Here is a 12,741-nt window from a genome sequence, read left to right as displayed (position 1 = left end):
ATGTAAATATCCTTACTTTTCCCTTCCCTCAGTAGCAACAACTTAAAAATACATTTAAATCCCAAGCCACAGCTTTATCCACTTACGATTTTGATGAGAGAAGGTCTGGAATATTCGGACAAGAGATGCTCTAAAAAATCAAATCACTATTGCATAAGAATTCAAAGCCATGGAAATGTAAGTCCTCTTCTCCTCACTTCTTTTTCCAAAAACTGATGCACCAAGCTGGGAGCAATGATTTATTTGTTCATACCATTCCAAAGTTAAAGGAAACAGACTTAGGATAATTAGATAATAAATTTTATTCTTATTTAATAACCAGAGGAAAAGATAATTCTTCCATATCCTCAAAGTAGGTCATTCTTGGAGTCTTTTAATACAAATGTCATAAGCACAATTGATCAAAAAGCTTTATTATTGAGAGAAGACATAAATGCCAAAATATGAATATAATTTCCCCCTATATTCTCATTCTGACCAGTTCAGACATATTTATTAATAATCACTTGTGGAAACATAATTCATAAAGCAGATCTTCCTAGAACAACCGTGCATTTACTTATCTCAACAGTACCACATGCTGATGTTCATCCAGCATTCCTGGAAATAATCATTCAACATCAATATGGTAAGTTTAAAGTCAGAAAGAATCTAATTTAAATAATGAAAAGTACACTTGCAAATTAGCCTCTCCCAAAATGTTCTCAGTTAACAAAACTCCGAACTCAAAGAATACTTTTCTATATTGGAAATTGTTCGTGTCGGCTTAGGAAAAAATATATTTTATAACAGATACTCAGTTAAGCATGCAAACATTGACTGCTTCAGAATTTCCATATAGGAAGTACAGTTTAGTAGGGAAAAAAAAACCTTATCATATGGCAAAAACACATTAACTTTACAGATCGTTTGTGTTTAGTTAAAAGAGCTTTTGGCAATTGTGGGGGTGTTCCAGCCTCTCAAGCCCCTTGTCATTCCTGGTTTACAAATATATTTTCTTTTTTTTTTAACCTCTTTTTTTAAAGATTTGTTTATTTATTTGAGAGACAAAGAGCAAGAGACCCAGCATGAGCAGGGGGAGGGGCAGAGGGAAAGAATCTCAAGCAGACTCCCTGGTGAGCTCAGAGCCTGACATAAGGCTTGATCCCACAAACCTGAGATCATGACCTGAGCCAAAATCAAGAGTCAGATGCTTAACTGACCGAGCCACCCAGGCACCCCTGCAAATATATTTTCTTTCATGGAAAACAACAGGTGGCCCTTACAAGAAGATCTGCCCTGTAGATGTTTTAACTCTCATCAATTATTCCTGCAGAAAAGAAAAATATGTTAGAATTGAAGCCTGCCATTTGAGGGTCCTTTCTGGTAATAAATAGAATTGTTATTGGTTTTTATGTGCCTCTTGGTTCAGATCTCAATATGAACACCAAGAGAGAAAATCTGAAGATTGTCAGGCTCACGCAAAAGGAGTATAGAAATGTTAACTTTCACAATCCCTTGTAAAATATCCTCTAAGGGCCCTGTAAGAATAGTTTAACCTTTGATGATGGACTTGGCTGCCTGACAGATTTAATTTGAATGCCACTTTCATTGTTAAATAAACACCAGAACCTCACTGTACTCAGGCATTCGGGGAACACCAAAGCTAAGCACAACATCCCCGGAAAAGCAGTCTTGTATACCAAAAATTACAATACACAAAGGCTTGAAGTTCTTTGTACCTTCTTTTCTTCTTTTTTATTGTGGTCAATGATATCTTTCTCTCTCTTATATCACATGCAATTTTATAATTACCCGAAGTGTGTGTGTGTGTGTGTGTGTGTGCGTGTGTGTGTATGAGTTGGATATTTCCTAAGAAGAAATGCTAGTTCTTAAAGATTTTATTTATTTATTTAATTGACAGAGAGACAGCGAGAGAGGGAACACAAGCAGGGGGAGTGGGAGAGGGAGAAGCAGGCTCCCCGCTGAGCAGGGAGCCCAACGCGGGGCTTGATCCCATGACCCTGGGATCATGACCTGAGCCGAAGGCAGTCGCTTAACCAACTGAGCCACCCAGGCGCCCCAGAAATGCTAGTTCTTGATACAAAAGGGCCACGCAGAATTATGGCAGAAGCATAAACAATAGTCCACGAATCCATTGCTTCAAACTGGAGACTTTCATCAGAGACCCAAGCACAAAAGAACAATCTTCTAGAGCTCTGATGGCTCATTGGTCAGACCAGGCTGTAACCAAAACGCCTCTGTTACTCATCTGTCTTCCTTATTTTAAAACTGAAAACTTTAACCCAGCTAAAATTATATCTTTCCTGCTTGTTGATCTTTTAATAATATACACAAGTGGCCGAAGATTTATCAGAAGAGATTGCTAAAGTAATTTCGGGCAGCTTCTTTTAAGAAATGCATTTCCACACCGTACACATTTGTCATTGTGTTTTTTGATAGAGTTAGGTATTTAAATTATATTTAAAAATCAAGACTACATTTGTCAAACTAGATATCTGAAAAAACAAGGTGCCTCAAGCTGAAAATTTCTTTGAATTCACACTAAGCTCCTCTTTGACTTAACTTCCAAATTAATTAAATCAAAAAGACATGAACTAGGCCAAAAGAGAAAAAAGTCGGGAGGCCAAGTTCAAACATTGCCTAGAATGCTTCATTGGTCTTGCCTGAATTTGCTTTTAGATGGTACCATTTTAGAAGTGGAAAGGCTAAATTTATGCAAAAAGAGTATCAAGTTCATGCGGCAAATTGGAAGAGTTAATGAGTACTTCAACCTTCCTTTTCATTGAGTAAATGTTAAAAAAAATTCTCTCAAGGTGAAGCAAGATTCAAATAAGCAGTAGATGAACTTGGCAACCATTGAACAAATATTTGAGCATGCCTCGCACAAAAGACACTGGGTGATAGGTGCAAACCCCAGACAGCTCCATGGCAGCTCCATGGCTCAAGACGCACTAGAATCAGTCTACCCATAAGATGCAAGACTTCCAAGCTGACAAAGGAAAGGTAAAGGCTGTTAACCACCTTGACCTTGGCCACTGCCTTGATTTGGCTACAGAATAACTGTTGTATATCCAACTGATTGCATTATTCAGAGATGATGTCTCCAAATCTACACTCTCCAATATAGTAGCCGGTAGTCATCTATGGCTACTGAGTATTTAAAATGTGGGTAGTGCGACTTAAGGAAGTCAAGTTTTGATTTTACTTATTAATTTGATGTTTAATAATATGGAGTTGATAGCAGGATTAATGAATTTACTTAACTTGGACAAATGTAATTTTGAAACAGATGCTTTTGTTTCAAAGCCAAATCAATTCTTCCAATAAAAATGAACCAAGTCTGTCAATGTGGGTGCAACTATAAAGGAAAATGATTATTTGGTATCCAATTTAGTTATTGGGAAACTTTCAAATATGGCTGGAACAACTTACATATGTGAGCCTAACTTTTTCAACTGGAAATTTTATGAAATCTAAATATAAATCAGGTATTTCCAATGAAAATTTAACATCTAGATAAAGAGGTGTCTGCCTTAATGCCACTCTACTATAGAAATGTTCTCATTCTCATTTGTCCTGGAGGGAGGTTCATGGGAAGTTCACCCTCTGAAAGTCTGTTGGTGAATTTCTCTGACGAGGTAGCTACACCCCACATAGGAAGCGCTGGGAAATGCAGAAGTTTGCAGGTCCTTGGTAAGATTCTTGAGAGGCCCTGACCATAGGGCAGCCTGTCTTCCTTTTTAGGCAAGCCTCAGTCTTCAGATGTGGGATGTGTGGTGAGTGGTATTTATCTGACCAAGGAAGGAATCCTGGAACTGCACTGTGGATTCTCTGCAGAACCTAGCCAAGTTCATTGCAAACAGACTTTTTTTTTTTTTTTTTCCAGCATAAGTAATAAAAACTTATTGAGAATTCCTGGGATGGTGGTTATTGCCTCCCAACCTGGAAGGAGGAGCCAATACTATAGGGAATCAGTCAGAAATCACACTGTCCCAACACCTTTGGCCGACACAGGGAGGAGCAAAATCTTTCCCCTGGGAAATTGGTCAAGTCTTTTTCATCCAAAAAGGATTGGGATGACAGATGGAGAAAGGACCATCGCTTGATACCAGGGTAGGATAGGGGTGTGCTGTACCCCAAGCTGGCGGGAGGGGGAGAAACAGATCTGCTTCTTCTCTGGGAGTGAAGTTCCTGGTCACCAGGCTCATTTCTTATCCTTGATGAGGCTGTCACTGCCCCGGGTAAAACTTTCATCCTGTAGGTTCAGGACAAGGTTGTCGGTAGTGAGATGGATAAGGTTCTGTGATGTGGCAATCCTCTTGGAGATGTTCTGGGCTGCCCAGATCTTGTGCAATTTGATATAGCCAGGTTTCTTGCTCAGGGCTCCTCCAAGGTGAGCAGGTTGGGGTTAAGGGTTCACACAAGGCCCATTTTCAACCTCAGCACCATCCTTACTACTCCAGCCCTTCTCTGGGCTGTCAGATCCAAAGCTGCACTCAGATGGCTCCTGCCTGGTCCCCCTTTGGTCCCTACCTGTGGGCCCCCCTGCAGCCAGCTGCCAGGAACCAGAAGCAAGGCCAGCATTGCTATTGATTTGCCTTATAGTGAGGGGCAGGCCTCAGGCACCCCACTAAACAAATAGACTTTTTAATGGGGGACTTTCTGGAAGGGGGCTTTGCCTTTTTATTGGGTCTAAAAGAGGAAGTCTGAAGAGATGAGGGTCAGTGGGTAGTTGGGTGCCTGCTCTATCCCAGGGAGCTTCTCTCTACCGATGCTGTCACTGCAGTTGTGATCACAATGGGCTCACTGTTAGAGGTCTCTGCACTTTTACTCCCAGGAGTCACAAATTTGTGGAGCTGTAGACCTGCAGAACTAATGAGCTGAGAAGCACCTGCCTGGAGAGGAAGAGTAGATCCACTATGCACACATACACAAAATCACACACAATATTTAAAAGAGAAGAAAACAAGGTGTGTGAATTCGCTGAATATCGAGTAAGCTCTTACTATGTGCACGTTATTAGGCTAAATGCAGAGATACTAAACCAAATCAACTAGATCTTACTAATGAGCCATCAGGGAGAACGGCCTCCCTGGACAGTTGCCTAGACCCATAGCAGACTTTGCATAAGTGATAAATAAATTTCTGTTTATTAACTGCCTGAGAATTGGGGGTCTTCTTTATTTAACTGCAGCTTGACCTTATCTATCCTGATTGACGATGAACTAATACATAGCACTTGCCTGCGACAGGTGTACAATCCAGGAAGGTAACTTCAAATATTCCAATGGCTTCAGTAAGCACCCATTTTTTAACTAAAATAATTATTTCTAATTTATATAGGTATTTACTTCCAAGGATGATGAAAATTTTATCAATATCAAAACATGTATAAAACAAGACAACTACATACTCTGAAGGCAGAGGTATCTGTGTTATGCATTATGAATCCCAATACCTAGCCACATGCATGGTCCCTAACAGGCACCAATGAACACTTATCAAGTGAGTAAGTGAATGAATGAACCATCTGGTTGGGGAAGTAAAGTATGCAACATAAAGGGTGGGCCATGAGGCATAATAAATGCTATGGAATTCAGCATAAGGAGAGAGCATATCCAGGCATGGGGATCAAGGAAGACTTGCAACATGAGCTGACGTCAGAGGATGGAGATTCAGGGAGCAAAAATATGGAGACCGGAAATGGCTGGTGCAGACACATTATATAAGCTAGACTAGACAAGGAATTTATGTGAGCAAATAGAAGAAAATGAATTGGGAAGAATCAATCATGGCCAGATTTTGCATGATTAAATGCAGAACTTCAATCCCTTAGCCAGTGGTGGCTCTCTGTCTCTCTCTCTTAAAAATTCAAAAATCATTCTCTGAATGCATTTTATTTGTGGGCTAAAATCAGGAAGAACAAAAAAGCTAAGTTCCTTTGGTAAAGAAAGATGTGGAGGACAGGGTTCACAATCACTGGCGTGGATGCCTTTAAGAACCCCCTAAAGAATAGCTAATGTCCCATAAACATCTGTTGAAAATCAGTGCTAAAGTAACAGGCCACATTTAGTATTAGTTCAGTCATTTAACCAGCCCGTCAATCATTCACTATTGAGAGCTCTCTACCACTCCGCATTCTGGAGAGTTCGGGATAAAGAGCAGACTGTGTCTACCGGTGGTGGGCCCAGCATGAGAGGCAATGATATGCTCCTGAGGTCCTGAGAGGCAGCCTCCTAAGGGTTTTGAGGTTTGTTCCAAAGGCAATTCATCCCTGATAGAGGAGAGAGTTCTGTAAAAACTGTGGACCTGGCTTACCAGGTCTTTCTCTGAACTCTTCTCTCCTCCATGACCGTGTGCCAGAGCCCTGAGGAGAGGACGCAAAATGAAATACTCCATCATTAAAAAATCTCGGAGATGCTGGGGGAGGGGCCATATGGCAAACCAGTGCAAGAGGGTATCCTTTCCCCTCGAAGTGGAACATATTCTAAAAATGGAATAGGAGAGTACATCACCCATCCGAGGAGGGAAAGGTGAGGGTTGTTGCGGACAGAGGCAGGAGAACTCATCACCTCATTTGCGTCCTGTCTTAGAAGAGACAGACAGACTGACAAATTCAAAGTAGCCCAAGGATGTTGGGGTTAATGTAGAGCATGAAATTAGCCATGATACCTGGCTTGCTAAAATGTAACACAGAGGCCGCTGGGGGCAAAGGAGGGTTTTGGAGAAGGGCATAGACCTTTGGAATGCCGGGGTCCTCATGACCGCTCTGCCTTTGGAATGCCATGGGGAGTTGCCTTCCCTGAAGCTTTCTTAGCCCAAACAGCCACACGGTGATCTACAAGAAGAATGCGTTGTCCCCTAGGCTATGTTGAGTAGGTGATGCAAATTAGCATTAAGAGATGAATGTGTTGTCCCCTAGGCTATGTTTAGTAGGTGATGCAAATTAGCATATCTTATCTTTCCCATAAATCCTCCCAGTTTCAGTAAGACCCCTTGTCACACATCATGTACTTGAGAGACAATGATAAAGGATTTGTGATTATCCTGAAGGACCAATAAAAGCAGGAGCAGAGAAGAGCAAAGGGTCTTCATCTCTGAGTGTTGACCCCCATGCCTTCTCCTCTCTTTTATGGCAAAGTTTGGAGTCATCTTTTCATCCATCTATACAGGGATTGCTGGCCATTCCCAGCACAAGGATTTTCCATTTTCACCCCCGACCTTCTCACTCTCAATGCCCTGGACTCTTTCTAGCCAGGGAGCTTCACATTACTCAGAAGGGCTTCTACTGGACAGTTTTCTAAAATAAAAGACTCTTCTCCTGGTGGTTAGTTCCCTCATCTCCTGTCTCTGTTCACTGCATTTCCCATACATCACAACAAATCAACAGATCTGTGCTCACCAGCACTCTCAGCTTTGACTCCTGTCCTTGTGTCCTAGTCTTTCTGTCAACCCTAGGCCAGAACCACTTGTAGGATGTGCCTCTCCACACCTGTGCTGTGCAGCCAGCGCAATCACAGCACACGTGGCTACAAACATCTAAGGTCCCAGCTTTCGTGCCGCCCAACAGCCTTTCTGATTTTCTTCAGTAACTATCAAAAAAAAAAAAAAAGTGGTCAACATCCCTCAGTCCTAAGCACCTCATTCTCAGCAGACAACCCTACAGAAACCCAGGTCATCAGGCATTTATCAGCCAGGTCTTGGTGTTGCAACTGCCTTGACAAAAACAAAACCCCTCCATTGTGAGTCTGAACACAGCTAAAATAGGAGCCCTGTTCAAGCCCAAAAATGACCAAAGAGCCCCCTCTCCTGGCTAGTATGAGTGGTGCCTTTTTTCTTACCAATTACGTAAAATTTACCAATTGCATAAAACTGATGAATAAACCCAATCACAGCATTACCCCCACTTCCTTACAGCATCCAATCTAGAACAAAGAGCAAAGTCCCTAAACAGTCCGCCAAAGAACCTAACACAACCCCAAACCCTGTAATAAATCCTTTCTAACATTCCCTTTCTGAGAGACTCCACGATTCCCCAGGGGAGTGCATTCTCCCTCCAAGGAGCAATCAACCCGATCTGTTCTTTGACAGGAGGGCGCTAACATAGTAATAGGAATTACTGTTATCACTGTTGTTGCGTTCTGTGCTAAGTACTTTACATGTGTTATTCATTTAATCCTTTGATGACAGTGACAATTTTGCCCACTGCGGACCTGGAAACACTAAGACTGAACAGAATTTAAAAGCCATCTGGGTCACAGATCCAGCATGATGAGTGAAGGGACTTAGGAATCAGGCTCTGGAGCTCATGCTCTTCATGATTTTAGAAATAGTAAACCACAAAATTAGCAAAACTAGTTTCTTCCCCACATCGTCCCCTCGAGTCTCAGAACATGAGCTGTTTTTCTTTCAATGTCAACCCCTCCTTCTGTCTGTTCTTTGACCACCTCTTCTGTCTCCTTTAACACTTGGTTCCAGCAAGTTTCAATTTCCGTCTAATTCTTCAACCATCCTTTTGCCACTAGAACAATTTCTCAGTCTAAAATCGGGCATAAGCCTTGCTCGTTCTAAAAACAAAACACGATAACCTCTGATGGCCCCATAGTCCTTTCATCTTTCCCATCTTCAGCCCAAATTCTGGAAACCTAGCCTCTATTTTCAAGAATAACAGAATTTAAAATTATAAAATAGGCATGCACAAATGGAATTTGGGAGAGAGACCTTTTCTACCTTGGAGGGGTAAGGATGGGTGGGAAGGATCAAAGAAGAGTTCAAAGAAGAAATGATATCTGGGGTAAAGTGTAAAACATGGTGGGGGGAAGATTGCCCAGCCAGAGATAAAAGAAAAGGAGTTTTAGGGTAGATGAGTGTCCCCCCTGCTAAAATTCATATGTTGAAAACTAACCCCCAATGTGATGGTATTAGGAGGTGGGGCCTCTGGGTGGTAACTAGGTCTTGAAGGTAGAGCCCTCATTAATGGGATCATATGCCCTTATAAAAGAGACCCCAGAGAGCTCCCTTGCCCCATCACCATATGAGGACACAGCAAGAAAATGGCCATCTATGAACAAGAAGTAGGCTGTCACCAGACACTGCATCTGCTGGTGGCTTGATCTTAGATTTTCCAGCCTCTGGAGCTGCGAGAAATAAATTTCTGGTGTTTATAGTCCCACCCCCACCCCCCCAGTGTCTATGATATTTTTTCATAGTAGCCGAGTGGACTAAAACAGTAAGTAAAAGTAAAATTACAGAGAGAGGAAAGTCTAGCACATATTTGGAGACCTGATGAGTGGACTCATTATCTGCTGTATTAGTCAGCTCAGGCCACCATAACAAAACACCACAAACTGGGTGGCTTAAGACGCAGAAATGTATTTCTGAGTTCTGGAGGCTGGAAGTCCTAGATCAAGCTGTTGACAGGCTTAATTTCTCCCTGGGCTTCTCTGCTTAGCTTGGCCACGTGCTTGCTATGTCTTCATGTGGTCTTATCTCTGTGCGTCTGCATCCCTGGTGTCTCTTTGTGTGTACAAATTTCTCCTCTGGACACCAGTCAGATTGGATTTGGAACCATCTTAAAGACCTAAAGTAATGATTTCTTTAAAGACCTTATCTCTAAATATAATTACATTCTGATTGCATTCTGAAGTGGATTAGGATATCAACATATGAATTTTGGAGGGATACAATTCATCCCATAACATCTGGGATAACAGGGAGCAGGAAAGATTAGGCCAGAAATGTAGATTAAGACCAGCTCACAGATACCTTGGAACATAAGAATGGGAAATTTGGGCCTCGTCTTTAAACAGTGAACTATATGAATGCCTGACGTGAGATCACCTCTTTAGTCTGTTCAAAATTGAAGGTGACACCAGCTAACATGATTCATTACTAATAAGTTATCTATATAGGTTATAATGTCGATTTTGCAGCAACTGACTTCCCTCAAGAGAGACTTATTTTCAGATATACATATTCATATTCTTCTATTTCTATCCTCATTCTCAAACCAAATCTGAAAGACCTATAGATATTTATAAGATGTTCTGAAACAAAATGTTTACATTTAGCCAATGCTTAAAAAGTTTTTGTGATTAATTCTTGTAAGCATTAGCTCAAATGCATAGGAAAGCCGCTGATTCTATTCTAAATACAGGCCACCTGCTTTTCCCAAGGGAGTCAGTAAAATCTGAGTGGCTGAGAGAAGCACATTTGGGGAGGGAGGGCTCTGGCCTTCAGAAAGGCAGAGAAGCTGTCCCTGCTCTCATCCACAAAGGCAGTTCATGCAAGATCGTCTTTCCCATCACCCAAGTCAGCACTGAGTCCAACCTTGACCTGGCTCGTTCTCAATGGAGCAAAGTCAAGGACACTTACTGACTGCCAGCTAGCTACACCACAGCCTTTGAGCTGGTTTTTCTTCATATGAAGTATCTCACTTCAGTCTCTGGTTATATTTCCATTGTAGAGATAAGGAAACAAACCCAGGAAGGTGAAATGACTTATCCAGAATAATAGAATGATGAGGTGAACACTGCCTCATCCCAAAGTGCACACTCTTTGCCACACACCATGTTAAGTGAGGGTTCTCGCCCATGATCATGTAGGTCAATCTATCATCAGCCGTTTTTGGAATCCTGCCCTCTGCCCTCTGCCCTCTGCCCTCTGCCCTCTGCAGGAGGAGGACACCAGGCTGCAGTATTGGATTGCAGGCCACCATCAAGAATTTTTTGAGGGGGCACCTGGGTGGCTCAGTCGGTTGAGCGTCTGCCTTCGGGTCAGGTCGTGATCCCAGGGTCCTGGGATCGAGCCCCATGTCAGGCTCTCTGCTCAGCGGGGAGCCTGCTTCTCCCTTTCCCTCTGCCTGCTGCTCTGCCTACGTGTGCTCTCTCTCTCTGTCAAATAAATAAAATCTTAAAAAAAAAAAGAATCTTTTTGAGAACAAACATGGACATAAAATCTCTCACCTTGCACACATACAGCAATATATTAGGGTGAACCATATGAAATTATTTTTTGGAGATCAAAATTTGTCAAAATTGGCAATTTTATATGACTCAACCGACTTGGTTATTCATGGTGATAGTCCACGAGTTAATAACTTGTAACAGCTACCCTACTTCCCATTGGAGATTTTCTAGCCTAGAAAATAATTGTACATGTCCTTTTGCCTCAGGCTCACCTAGAAAACAAGTCTTCTTCTGCCTGGGGAAAAACACCCAGTGTCATCTTCCACTGCAGGAATATACGCTCCTCTGGGAAAACAGGGAAAAACCACATCTAAATGGAGCAGAAATTCAGGAATGCCTCCTCGAATTGCTATTTCTGTAATTAAAGATGAGAATATGTCTGAGAAATACTTGCAAATAACAAAGTGCTTCAGATGATGAAAAATACTAACCAATGAACCACATCACAAAAGATCCCAAGGGATTATTGCACGTTTAGTGTAAGTCCAAACCCGAAACATTACTGGTAACACACTGAAGGTGACAATAAATAAGAAGTATATCTATGGCCACTTTTATTGAAGGGGCACTGGCTTCTTTGACCGACAGTATAAGTGATTAAAATCCAAATATGGGGGCATTTGTCAACTCCCCTAATATGTGTACGTCACCAAAATTGTAATGGGCCCATGAGAACACCCTGGGGACTGTTTTTACCTTTAAGATATTTTTGAGAAGTATTTGATAAATTTCCACTAATTTTCCTAATAAAAACATCTTCTCAAGTACTGAGAGGAGGGTTTCAAGAAGAATTTTGCAATTCTGCTTAATTAATGGCATTTGCATCTTCTTCAACCGTGATTTCCATGGCTGTGCGGGCCGGACAAGGCTTTACTTTTGCAAAAGGGAAAAAATACAGAAAAACTGGGCTGATTCAGAACTGCGGACACAACATGTTTATTAAGCTGAGCCAAAATTTTATTCACGTGCCTGAATCCGTGAGAATTCATGACAGATGAGCCCTCAAAATATTCCCTGCATTTATTTTATTCCCCGTCAGTTTCCTAGGAGAAGGTGAATTAGAAGGCCTTTGTCTGTTGCAGGGATGCCCCGAACCATAATAAATTAATAAGAAAATTTACCTTGAATGTGCAAATCCTTTTTCAATTCTTAAATCCTTTAAATCAAAGTCATTGAAGCAGTATCCACAAATAATATTAGCTGCCCACTAATTGAATGTTTATGATGTGTCAGCCTCATTATGTATCAGTTAACTTATTTAATCCTCACAAACTCCCCCTATACTATTGTTAGTCCTATTTTATAGATGAGAAAACGGAGTCAAGGGGTGTTTGAATTCACAAAGTCCCACATCCAAGAAGTGGTTGAACAGGATATTAAAACAGGCATTCTGATCCCTGAATCCATGTTTTTAATTTCCAAAATACTGTCCTTCCTGGGAAGCTGGCTGTTGTGGCAGCCACGTCCTCACTAAATAAGGAATATTATGACAGTTTGAGGACAACAAAACATAACTGCCCCCCATTTATTCCAGGAAAACGCCACCACAAAAGAAACAAAGCAGGCAAACAAACAAAAAAACCTCTGCCCGCAACATTGAGCAATCCTTCTTTTGAAACGTCCTCAAGCTGTTTGTATGCTTCCTTGGAGCCAACCAAGGAGCTGAAGACCAATTAGAAAGCCACCTCATTTCCAAAGTACCCATCCTAATAGAACACTTGTCAGAGACTCAGCATTTCATCTTTTTACTCTATGAAACCGACTCTCCTTT

General features: G+C 41.5%; 1 protein-coding gene and 1 non-coding gene across 4 annotated transcripts in view; both read right to left on the bottom strand.

Moving 5' to 3' along the window:
* Positions 1-342: 342 nt before the first annotated feature.
* Positions 343-12,741, bottom strand: part of DAW1 (dynein assembly factor with WD repeats 1) — a 70,754-nt gene continuing 58,355 nt past the window's right edge. For 2 of the 3 annotated variants that reach the window (XM_036074300.2, XM_036074311.2), the window contains exons 13-14: positions 11,183-11,325; positions 343-1,309 (exon numbers count right to left, since the gene is read on the bottom strand). In XM_036074300.2, coding sequence (XP_035930193.2) covers positions 11,183-11,325 — 143 coding nt within the window. In that variant the 3' untranslated portion in view covers positions 343-1,309. Of the gene's footprint in view, positions 1,310-10,899; positions 11,326-12,741 lie in introns of those variants that run through there. The other variant, XM_036074302.2, reaches the window with a different exon arrangement.
* Positions 4,480-4,699, bottom strand: LOC118524258 (small nucleolar RNA U89). Its single transcript, XR_004911540.1, has one exon. It is a non-coding gene; the product is annotated as a small nucleolar RNA U89 (small nucleolar RNA).

This window comes from Halichoerus grypus, chromosome 4, assembly GCF_964656455.1.
Source record: "Halichoerus grypus chromosome 4, mHalGry1.hap1.1, whole genome shotgun sequence".
NCBI classification, from domain to species: domain Eukaryota; kingdom Metazoa; phylum Chordata; class Mammalia; order Carnivora; family Phocidae; genus Halichoerus; species Halichoerus grypus.
This window is presented reverse-complemented; position numbering and strand designations above follow the sequence as displayed.